At 47.0% G+C, this 12,143-nt stretch overlaps 1 protein-coding gene across 3 annotated transcripts in view; it reads right to left on the reverse strand.

Moving 5' to 3' along the window:
• Window positions 1-960: 960 nt before the first annotated feature.
• RCAN3 (regulator of calcineurin 3) overlaps window positions 961-12,143 on the reverse strand; it is a 32,480-nt gene continuing 21,297 nt past the window's right edge. Inside the window, exons 3-5 of one of the 3 annotated variants that reach the window (XM_051856680.3) lie at window positions 9,021-9,194; window positions 7,887-8,058; window positions 961-6,953 (exon numbers count right to left, since the gene is read on the reverse strand). In XM_051856680.3, the coding sequence (XP_051712640.1) occupies window positions 6,769-6,953; window positions 7,887-8,058; window positions 9,021-9,194 (531 nt within the window). In that variant the 3' untranslated portion in view covers window positions 961-6,768. The remainder of the gene's footprint in view (window positions 6,954-7,886; window positions 8,059-9,020; window positions 9,195-12,143) is intronic. The other 2 variants (XM_051856681.3, XM_051856682.3) reach the window with 2 other exon arrangements.

Consider the following 12,143-nt stretch of genomic DNA (forward strand, 5'->3'; position numbering starts at 1 on the left):
CGTTCCCATGGTGTCCTCTAGATAACTGTAAGGTTACTGTAATGAAACGACCATGACTGACACTCCTACTCCCATCATGCACCTGATGCCATGACACTTCAAGAGATTTCCAATGAAGGCAAGGAAATGGGCAGCACTCAAGTCTGGCCTCAAACTCCATCCCTTATGAATATTCAATTAAGCCCCCACCCCTATAAAGGCATGGACCTGAACCTGATGCAGCTCCGAGTCAAGTACTCTTGCTTCCCATGCAACCAAATCTTGCTTCTCTGCCAACCCTTACCGACATCTCACTCTTGCATTCTTTCTCAAGTCAGGGACAAGAACTGGGACCCAGCCAGTTGTGATATTTTGATTTGGAGGGTTCCCCCCCCCCTTTTTTTTAAACCAAGACAGAAAACAGCTTTACCAGGAATAAATCATTTTTAACTGAGGAGGACACCAAGGTAAAAACTTTTCTTGTTGAAGAACTGAAACTGTAGTGGGTTCTTTACAGAGCTGGCTGAGACTCACCACCTTCAGCTCTGGCACAGAGGTTCAACAGGGCTCTTGTTAGAGGGACAGCCATCAGGGACAGGCGCTGTGGCACGTGGGCTAAGCCAGCACTCAGGATGCCTACATCCCACACTGGAGTGCCGGGGTGAGTCTTGTCTGCTCTGCTTACAATCTGGCTTCCCACTAAAGCACCCTAGGAGGTAGTGGATGACAGCCCAGTAACTGGGTTCCTGCCACCGTGTGGGAGACCCAGATGGAGTTCTAGGTTCTTGGCTTTACCTGGTCTAGTCCCAAATGTTGTAGGCATTTGGAGAATGAACCAGCAGATGGATGATTTCTCTTTCTCTGCCTTTCAAGATGAAAATAAAAATTTTTATTAAAAAGGGAATTTTACTTTTTTAAATTACTACCCAAATGCAAGTAATATACATTGAAAATAACTATAAATAATTCAATTCAATGGACTGATTATAAAAACTAACTTTATTAGTTTTAAAAACCAAAGTTGTTACAAGTAATCACAAAGCTTCCAAAAAAATTACTTTCTGCTTTTGTCACTTTGATAGGACGAGGAATGCTTAAAGGTCCTCACAACACAGAAGGTTAAACTTGACAATGAACATACTACAAACTCGGCCACTTGGGACACCCGGAGTAGGAAACACAAGTACGTAAGTGACTGAAGTCCAATGAATATTCACCATGGTTTACAGTACCAGACTGGTAAAGTGCCCCCAAATATAACACAAAATCACACATATGTTCTGGTAACAATCAATTCAACTTCTGAGTTCAAAGTGAAATGGCTGAGAGTTTTCTTCAACTTGAGGGGTGTGCAGAGCACAGCAGAAGCGTGGGTCAACTCACTTGGGGCTGAGGAGCAGGAGGAGGGATACTGCGTGTGACCAGGATTGCCACCCTTCGCTCTCCTCAGCACCCAGTCCGAGTCAGGGAGATTGGGGCCCACAGTGGGAACAACGTAGATAGACACACATTATCTGCATAGATAGATTGAAATCATCCATATTCAGGGATTGGCAGTGGTTCCAAGAGTCTGCAGGCTGTAACTCTCTTTTTTTTTTTTTTTTTTTTTTTTGACAGGCAGAGTGGACAGTGAGAGAGAGAGTCAGAGAGAAAGGTCTTCCTTTGCCGTTGGTTCACCCTCCAATGGCCGCCGTGGCCAGTGCACTATGCTGATCTGAAGCCAGGAGCTTCTCCTGGTCTCCCATGGGGTGCAGGGCCCAAGTACTTGGGCCATCCTCCACTGCCTTCCCAGGCCACAGCAGAGAGCTGGCCTGGAAGAGGGGCAACCAGGACAGAATGAGGGGCAACCGGGACAGAATCTGGCGCCCCGACCGGGACTAGAACCTGGTGTGCCAGCGCCACAGGCAGAGGATTAGCCTATTGAGCCACGGCACCGGCCTGGGCTGTAACTGTTTCAAAAGGAAATGTAGGTTTGCAAGGCAGACTATGAATCTAATTTAATGCTGACAATCAACACACTACCACAGACTAGTAAAGTTAGACATGCAGTGCCTGACTTAGCCAAGGTTAGTTCTTAACCTCGGCTAGAGAGCACTCTGAACACAATGATTTTCACAATCTTTTTGGTTAGTGAACTTATTAGCAGATGCTGCTTTCAGCTGCCTCATAGCTCGTCATTTGGTGATAACACTCTCCATATTATTAACATTTTCCCTTGTTTTGTGATTCAAGAAAACAGTGGCACCATGACAAAGATGTTCTCACTGACCTATGCTCCAACCGCAGCTTAAAAATCAAGTGAATATTTGTCAAATTGTTGGTAAATCTCATTCTTTAAACTTCTTTAACTTTGTCAAAGATGAGTTTCCATAACATGGACTGTACCTCCCCAGCTAGGGGTAACTGTTTCCCAGGGCTTCTGTTCCTCTATTTGTCATACAGATTTTCAGTAACTGGTCTTCAGTCCAGAAACATGTAAATGCAACTGTGCAGGAACGGAGGGCAGGCGAGGAAGAAAGGCGGACCGAGGTCACCTTGCATGGTAGATGTGAGGTCCACAACTATGGGTAAGCGAAACCCAGTGGACACTGAGCCTGGCATGTTACAAAATTTGGTACCATTGCTTAATTATGTTTGAGATTTTAAATACAACGCATCAGTCTTTTTTTTTTTTTGACAGGCAGAGTGGACAGTGAGAGTGAGAGTGAGAGAGAGCGAGCGAGTGAGAGAGAGACAGAGAGAAAGATCTTCCTTTTGCCGTTGGTTCACCCTCCAATGGCCGCCCCGGCTGGTGCGCTGTGGCAGGTGCACTGCACTGATCCGAAGGCAGGAGCCAGGTGCTTCTCCTGGTCTCCCATGGGGTGCAGGGCCCAAGTACTTGGGCCATCCTCCACCGCACTCCCTGGCCACAGCAGAGAGCTGGCCTGGAAGAGGGGCAACCGGGACAGAATCCAGCGCCCCGACCGGGACTAGAACCTGGTGTGCCGGCGCCGCAAGGCGGAGGATTAGCCTTTTGAGCCACGGCGCCGGCCAGTACGCATCAGTCTTTAATCCTGAACAGAGCTCACTTTTATACTGCACGACGGTGTCCTTTCTCCACAAGTCTTTATTTCTGAGTCCCACAGATCTCATTCTGCTTCATCAGAGTCACCTCTTAAGTGCGATTACATTTTAATTTCACTAGTATGGAAATCTAGAAAAGTCTATATTAAAATGGCAACCAATTGCTGGCTACCAAGATAACATTATGTAAGCAGATTGTGGCCCCAACAGTTCAGTGATAACAGAAAACAGGGAATATCAGCTTCATTAAGAAAATCACTAAGTCAACACCGTCACCAGACAGGATGTTCTCACTGGTGTCTTGGTCATCCTCAGGAGAAAACAATCCCCAGGCTCATCTTTGTTTCCCTGATGCCAGGGATTAGAATTCATCACCTCCTTCAGAGGCCAACACGAGAAAAAAAACAGCAGCTCCTGTGCAGGGGTCGAGACAGCCAACTCTTGCCGCTGGGCAGCCTCGGCAGGTCCCACTGCCGCCCCCTCAGCCCGCCCTGTAACTCCTGGACGAGTGCAACATCATGCGCTGTGACCTCTGCAGGCATCTCAGCCGCCTCAGATTCCAGGAGAATCAAATCCCACCTAAGAGTGATGACCGTTTTAAAAGGCGGAAACCCTCTGGTGTCTCTTCAATTCCAACAGTTTATAAACACCTGCAGCGTTCTGTTCAAACCTGCACACTGAACTTCAACTTGCATTTTGACTTGGCTCTGAACCGCTGCCGGGGTTTTGTGTGTGAAATCAGCTCTGTGGGTCCTCAAGCTCCCACGGCGAGGGAACTGTTCTTGCCCGTTTCTGCCTCCCAGCACCTTGAGCCCAGGACATGCTCACCAGCACCCTTTTCAGGCGGGTTTGCCACCAGTGTCACCAGGGAGCACATCACAGATTCTGCGGCCAATCCCTGTTAAGCGTCCAGTTCCTCAACCCTTCATTCCTGACCTTTTCTCTCACAAAGTCATTGTCTTCCATCACCATTATCTTTCCTCACAGTTTTCTACATAATTTAACTCCCATGAAGAGGTTATCATTTCTAAAGAAAATGGAGCTAAAAGCGTACTTCAAAGAGTTCATGGAATTAAAACAGTATTTTATTTTGGTGCAAAACTTTTCTGAAATTCATAGTTTTTCATAATATGCATTTTCCACGAACTCTGAAGACATCTATATATAGATTTCAAATTTTTTTGCATCAAATATCTTTTAATTCTATTTTCCATTAAATTTTTTAAGTACTCTTGTATTTGTCAGTTAAATCTAGGAACTAAATTTCAAAGAAAAAAATGGAGATAAACATTAAAACAACTTGGGGCCGTGCTGTGGCATAGCAGGTAAAGTCGCCTGCAGTCCCAGCTGCTCCACTTCTGATCTAGCTCTCTGCTATGGCCTGGGAAAGCAGTCCTGGGCCCCTACACCCATGTGCCCACATGGGAGACCCAGAAGAAGCTCCTGGCTTCAGACTGGCTCAACTCTGGCTGTTGTGGCCATCTGGGGAGTGAACCAGCAGACAGAAGACTCTCTCTCTCTCTCTCTCTCTGTGCCTTTGCCTCTCTGTAATTCTTTCAAGTAAATAAATAAATCTTAAAAAAAAAATTAAAGTAACTTAAAAAAAAAACCCATGAGGCTCATCTCCTGCACAATGGTTGCATACATTGGGTAAGAAACAGCCACAGAAGTACAGAGACCACAATGAGTGTTGATCCTGGCTGATTTCACAACACTGAAGGAGTTGACTGGCATTTAATTGTTTTTCTTTTAGAATTCACCTTCTAGAAATATACTAGCAAGAAAGGAAACATTAATGTTCCCCACTCAGAAGAGTTTATATGACACACTCTCTTTAATATATATTAAATTTTGTTTTAAACTTTTGATTCATTCAATACTCTCAAAAAAGAACAGAAAAACATTAGGTACTTTGAACTGCTTCAGTTTAAAAAAAAGAGTATTCTATCCCTAACATGTAAAACTTTTAAAAAAGATTTATTCTACTCACTTATTTATTTGAAAGGCAGTGTGAGAGGCGCAGAGACAGATATCTTCCAAGGGACAGAATATTCTTTAATCAGCAGGCAGAGTGAAAGCCAACCCAAATGAAGCATGGGTTTTGAACACTTAGAAAATAGTAATGAATAATATCACCTAAGAAGAAATTTTAAATGTCCCAAGTGGTGAAAATGCATATATCTCCTGGAAGACAGGGACCACCCTGCAATCAAAAATGAGCAAAATGCTGAGCTCAGGACTGCAAAATAAATTTATTAAGTGGCCACCAGTTAAACTGACAAATGGTCCGATTTCAATATATTAATTTTGTATGGAATTACAAATTCTAGCTGAATTTACATTGAAGTTTAGCAGTGGTGGACCTATACCAATAAAGAGTTCTTACCTCAGAGTATCAGAGGGCAAGGAAAATACTGAAAACTGTATTATGTGTATATAATGTAATGCCTTCAGCAATAAATTCTACTCTGAGAAGAACTAAACCACAGCAACATGTTATCAAAATATATAAAGATACCAGGCTGGAACTTCTGCATTTTCTCTGTGATGGCAGCAACACTGGGTCACCGTGGACACCTGCCCCACAGACCAGCCATTTCGACAGAAGGCTCTCCAAAGCCTGAAGAGACCACAAAAGTTAAAAGGATGCTGCGTCAACATTATAAGGGTCAATTCTGCCACATAAGTGAGAGCCAGCTGTATTTTAGGAGAAATGCCCATGGTAAAGAAGCCCGAGTGACAAATGCCATCACTAAGGGAAGTGTGAGTAAGTGCTCTCTTCCCTTTCCCGATCCACAGAAGAACAGTACCCGTGACTTTCCTTCCAAAGCAAGCTGGAAGATGTTTCAGTGGGTAATTTATACATGGTCTTCAGATAATCTTACTACCTTTTCTCACTGAAAATCTACAGATAACACACAGAAATGTACGTACAGAACAGAAACAAACACACAGACCCGTGGTTAACACGACACTGGGGAAAGCCACAGGGCAGGAAGCTGCTGAGTGAAGACAGCGCGGTGTGCTACAGGCCAGACACAGACACGCGTGGCGGGTGCGGCAGCCGTCTGAAACCACAGCGGCCTCGTCTGCTGGGGGCCGGCCCACGTGCCAAGTGGCGGCTCTTTTGGGGCAGCCAAGCTCAGGTGGAACAACTCATAAGGAACAGTGGCCTGTACACCATGGGCTCGAGGGCCACTTGGTTCTCACCATCTGAGTGGATTTGGCATTTCTTCCCAAAGCTACTGGAGAAATTTCTTGAGAAAAAGGATTTCTACAGATAATTTTGCATTTCAGGTTTTTTTCCATGAAGAAAATCTCATGAATACCAAACAATTACTTTTTGCTCAATATATTAGCTAGGAGCTGGTATACAAAAATACCCACACTAGGTTATTAAAATTTCAAGAGTTTTGAAGTTCATAAAGACGGTACTGCACTGGATGACGCCGTGCCCGTCTTTCGTATCCCAGCTCTAGGGATGAGGGCGAGTGGGGAGGGGCATTCTCCTAACCTGCCATCACTCACCACTTCCGGGCGGACGGCAATGCTTTTCTGCATAGCGCCACTGAGAACACCCTCACCACCGTGAGCAGGTGAACCAGCTGCTGCCCTACACCACCGTGGCTGCGTCTGGTTCTCCACTGCCCTACCTAGGCCATCAGCGGAAGGCCGGGTCCCCATGAGTGCGGCCCGGGAGGGCAGCTGCCTCCCACACCACGGACCTCACAGCGCGCAATCGAAGGTCAGGGGCTCGTTCAGTGCCGTGGTTGGAGGCTCAGGGCGCCTGGTCTGGGTGATTTTCTGCTTGGGGTTTTTTGTCTCCTCTTCCTCCTCAGTTTCACTTTCACAGACGTGAACCACCACACTGGGTGTCGACTCGGTTCCCGCGTGCAGTTCATACTTCTCTCCTGTGGGGGAAACAAAATGAGTGTTGTGACCAAAGCCTCCCTTCCAGCAACAAGACCCGTTTTCTCTTGGAAACCTCTTATTCTGCTCATTTTTAACTGCTGATTATGTCTTTTAAAATTTTTAAATGCTATGACAAAGTACTTTATCCTTTGTTATTTGTGACTCAGTGCTTTAAGGTTCTTGTAAAATTTTCCATTTTCAGTACCGAGGTCCAGGGAATTAAAACGTGAATGGCAGTCACAGGTCCTTGAAGCACACAGCTGAATCTGCTTAACTTCATTCTGGTCAGCTTTCCTTTGGGAGACACCTGGAAGGATCCAGGCATCAGGGGGATCTCAGCAGAGGACCCTGTGCATCTGAGATGCAGCTCTGACACTTCCCCTCTCAATGCTGTTGGGCCCCTGTAGGAGGCACCAGCGTGGCATCAGCTTCCTACAGTATTTACAGGGATCAGAGGGGCAGAGGGGAAGCAGCCATGGAAAATAAAAGTAAAGACAAAAACCAGGAGAGGATGACGGGAAACCACCAGCAGTTCCCTGCAGGACTCAAAGTAGCTGTGGTCTGTCTGGGACTCGATGGGGCGGGGGAAGAAGGCAACGAAGGCGCACGGCCTGCCGGTTAGGGCCCGGGAGAACTCGGAGCAGTGAGGACTGCAGTGGCGTGCACCGAGTCCAGGCACTCAGCACTCATCCTTACAACCCCAGTAAACAGGAGAGACCATGACGATCCCTGCTGCAGAGATGAAGGTGAGCTCGGGAAACGGAGGCCGAGCAGCTCGCCGAGGGCCACGCAGCTGGCACACGCCCCAGCGCGGAGGCAAAGCCAGGCTTGTGTGACCTCATCCTTGGGTCATGAGGCCCTGGCTGGCTAGAACAGGCTCAGTCTTCAATACGAGTTTCTTGGGACTAAAACAGGAAACAGAAGTGTGTTACCTGGCCCCAGCTTGGAAACAGCGCAGAGTAGATCGTAATTTATAACAGGCACTGCATCCTCACTCTGCTTCCAGCCCACTGGGGGCGACGCTGGCGGGGAGATGAGAAACTGCTTGGCAGGCTGGGGCGGCAGCAAGTACGACTTGTGCCGCGCTTCACCGGACACCTGCACCTGCCGGAAGAGAGTCTCAAAACCAGCCTGCAAGCCGCACTGCCCTTCTTCATTCCCATGTAAGTCTTCCATCCTACTGGAGGAATTTTACAGATCTCTTAAAATAGCTATGAACTGCAAGAAGGGAAGACTGGGTTTGTGTGCTCACACTGAACTCGTACCAAGCGCTCAATGACCAGGAGCTGAATAAAGAAACAGACGGATGCAGAGGTGAATGAGAGGTGGTAACTGCAAGCCCCAGTGGGAGGAGAGACAGGGCCACGTCATCTTACTCTGCGGTCTAACCACAAGAGACTCCAACAAGGAACGTCGAACACGTTTAGAATGTAAGGCAACAAACGCCTCTCTAATTTGAAAGCTAAAACCAAGAAAAAACTTTTTTTGCCAATAAAAGACGGCACTTAGTTTCTAAGTGCAGCTCTGATGCCTTTACTTCACCAGTTCCTCTAAGAAGAAACTGGCTTCTCGAAGGCCACAGCACTGCAGCATCAGAAGCACAGGCAGAGCCCACTCTTGCTAACCCGTGGACTCTCTGCCTTTTCCTGCAGCCCTGGGCTCCCCCTGGCCATCCTCGGCCCAGCACTTTCCCCTGGGGGTTCTTCGTGGGAACTGAAGAGCACGGAAACTGACTTGAGACTATGTCCCCGAGTCTCCCGAGGACGCTCGCTCTTGAGAGCCACTTTACATGCGCAGGACGCTCGAGGGGGTTGGGCTCAACCCTCCCAGAGCCTCAGCAACACACAGCTGCCACCCTTTCACCCTTAGTCTCAGCAAAACAAAGTCCGGAGGGCAAACATGCCTAACCAATAACCAACACTATACATACACCTGTAAAGGCGGGGGACGCGCGTTCACATCCCCGCTGACTGGAACTCTTTCAGGAGTCTCAGAGGCAGCAACAGGAGAGACCTGGAAGTGGGGATGGGGAGAAACCAGTGCAGGGCAGGCGTCCCGGGCAGCACCTGTGCAAAGTACAGCTTCAGCTTCCTCCCGCCGAAGTCGGTCTCGTGGAGTTCTATTCGTGCTCTTGCCGCCGCTTCGGGCTTGCTGAAGTTTATCCTGACTCTTCTAAAGCTTTTGAACAGCTGAAATGTGACTTGGTCATCGTAGATGGTGAAAAGTGCCTCGAATCTCTCCTGCAGATGGAGGAGCAGCAGGGCAGACAGAATGGGGGAAAAACGAAAAGAAAAACCTTTAACAAAAGGAAATTCACATCATCAAACCCAAGGACCAGGGTACTGCATCAAAAAGCAACAGACTTTTCTTACAGGTATGCAAGAACAGGTGTCCTCTTGTTCACAGGCTTACTTCTGCAAGTTACACTTAAATATAATCAACTGTATGAAGTATCATACAGCCAAGGGTCATAAAGTAAGTGTAAGTCATTAAAAACAGAGATAAAACATGCCCACTGACAGAACAGGAACGGGACTGTGGCTGTGAAGCCCCCAGGGGACCAGAATTCTCTCCTCTCCATCACATTCCTTTGCTCCTTCAAATTAACCATTTCTGAAGTTTTGCACTGTTTATTTCTTTATAGTTTTACAACACTTACTTGTATCTCTAAATATGCAACCATATTGTATGTATTTTATAGTCTGCTATTTTTCAAGAAAGATTTATTTATTTGAAAGGCAAAGTGACAGAGGGAAATTTCCCATTTGCTGGTTCACTCCCCAAATGGCCACAAGAGCCAGGCAGAAGCAAAGAGCCTGGGTTTCCCATGTGCGTGGCAAGGGCCAGAATACTTGGGATATCTCGCACTGCCATCCCAGGCACACTGGCAAGAAGCTGGGTCAGCAGCAGAGTAGCCAGGACTTGAATGAGCACTTTGATACAGGATGCCGGTGCTGTAAGCAGCAGCCTAATCTGTGACGCAATGCCGGCCCCTGTGACTTGCTTGTTTGGCTTAGATTTTGGTCCCGAGTCTTCCTTGCCACTGTAGGTCATTTGTTTTCACTGCTATGCAGTATTCTGTTGCAGGGCCATACCACAATGAGTCTCTTCTGGTGCCTTAAACATGTGCACTGCCCCTTCTCCCATTTTACCACGACAATCGCAGTGCTACTATGGACATTCCCATACAGATCTCAGGCCAGCCACATGCAAGGACTCCTTTGGGGAACAAACCTACAAGGGAAATTCTTTGGCCCTTAGAGATGTCACATCTTGAACTTCAGTACGTAATTGCAAGTAGCTTCCCAAGGTCCTACTCTCTAAAAGCAAGTCCTTGCTAGGGCTGCTTCCTGTCTTTGCCTGCACTTCCCACAGTTAGGAGGGAGAGCTCCTATCTTCTGGTTCACTCCACAAATGCCCATGACAGAGGCTGGGTCGGGGTCAAAGTGGGGAGCCAGGAACTCAGTTCAGGTCTCCACATGGGCAGCAAGAACCCAATTACTTGAGCTATCGCCACTACCTACAGAGTCTGCACTGGAAGGAAGCTGGAGCCAGGAACTGAACCCAGGCACGCTCATGTGAGATGTGGGCATTTTAATCACTAGGCTACACACCTACTGCTGTTTCTTCTTTTAAAATTTATTTTATTATTTGAAAGACAGTTACAGAGAGAGGCAGAACAGAGAGAGAGGTCTTCCATCTGTTGGTTCACTCCTCAGATGGCCGCAATGGCCAGAGCTGAGCTGATCTGAAGCCAGGAGCCAAGAGCCTCCTCCAGGTCTCCCACATGGGTGCAGGGGCCCAAGAACTTGGGCCATCCTCTACTGCTTTCCCAGGCCATAGCAGAGAGCTGGAGCAGAAGTGGAGTAGCCAGGACCCAAACCAGCGCCCATATGGGATGCTGGCACTGCAGGCGGCGGCTTTACCTGCTATACCACAGCACCATCTCCTAGCATCTTCTTTAAAAATGCTTAATTCTGTATAGGGCCTTTTGCTAAGGCACAAGAATACAATCTTTTCCTCAATGTTCATACTGGGATTATGTAATTCCACAAAAATCATATAGTTTTTGTAAAAGTGAATTGGACACATACACCCTAAGTAAGTATTTAGAGATGGGAAGAGGGAGAGCAACATTTGAACCACTCTATGGGACTGAGAAAAATACTATTCTTCACTCATTTATGAATTGGGAGGATAAAAAAACCCTAACTTCAATTACTGTAAGTATAGCAATGTTAAATCTTCTTTATGACTTTTACATAAGTGTGATAGACGCAGTAACAAAGCACACCTAAGAAACTTCTCAGTACCTTCAGAAATATTTCTATGCTCTGCCTGCTTAGTCTATGCAAAGATTCTCCCATCATTTATTGAAACTGAAGTGCAAATCCAAACTCCCTCATTTGTTAACTTCTCTCAGCTTGAACATTCACCTGCCACTGTGCAATAAAATATAAAATAAAATGCTCAAATATGTATCCTTCATTTTTAAGAAAATGTCATTTATCCTAAAGTTATTTTTGTTCATTCATTTAAAACCTTTTTAGAAACCAACAGCACACCAGACCTAATGCTAAGTCTGGATTCCCAGTTTGCTACAGCCAGCTGCAAGGGGAGGTCAATTTTAAGGTCAGGGGCTGATGTGGTGGTGCAGTGATTAAGCTGTGCTGACATCCCATATCAGAGCACTGGTTCCGGTCCCAGTGCTTCACTTCCAATCCCAGCTTCCTGCTTGTGCCTGGGAAGGCAGAAGATGGCTCAAGTACTCACTCAAACCCCTGCCATCCACAGGGGACACCCAGATGGGAGTTCTGAGCTCCTGCCTGTGACTTGGCCTGGCCCCAGCCATTGCAGTCACCTGGGAAGTGAACCAGTTGACACAGGATAATTTCTGTCTCTCCCTGTCCCTTTGCCTTTCAAATAAAATAAGAGGAATCTTAAGACAAAACAAAAAAACCTTTGGGGCTGGCACTGTGGTACAGCAGGTTAAAGCCCCAGCCTGCAGCGCCAGCATCTCATATTGGCACCAGTTCACATCCCAGCTGCTCCATTTCCGATCCAGCTCTCTGCTAATGCGCCTGGGAAAGCAGCAGAGGACGGTCCAAGTTCTTGGGGCCCTGCACCCACGTGGGAGACCCAGAAGAAGCTCTTAGCTCTGGATAGGCTCAGCTCCAGCCATTGCGGCC

The sequence above is a fragment of the Oryctolagus cuniculus genome, chromosome 7, assembly GCF_051225735.1.
Source record: "Oryctolagus cuniculus isolate XC-2025 breed Fujian yellow rabbit chromosome 7, ASM5122573v1, whole genome shotgun sequence".
Taxonomy (NCBI): Eukaryota; Metazoa; Chordata; class Mammalia; order Lagomorpha; family Leporidae; genus Oryctolagus; species Oryctolagus cuniculus.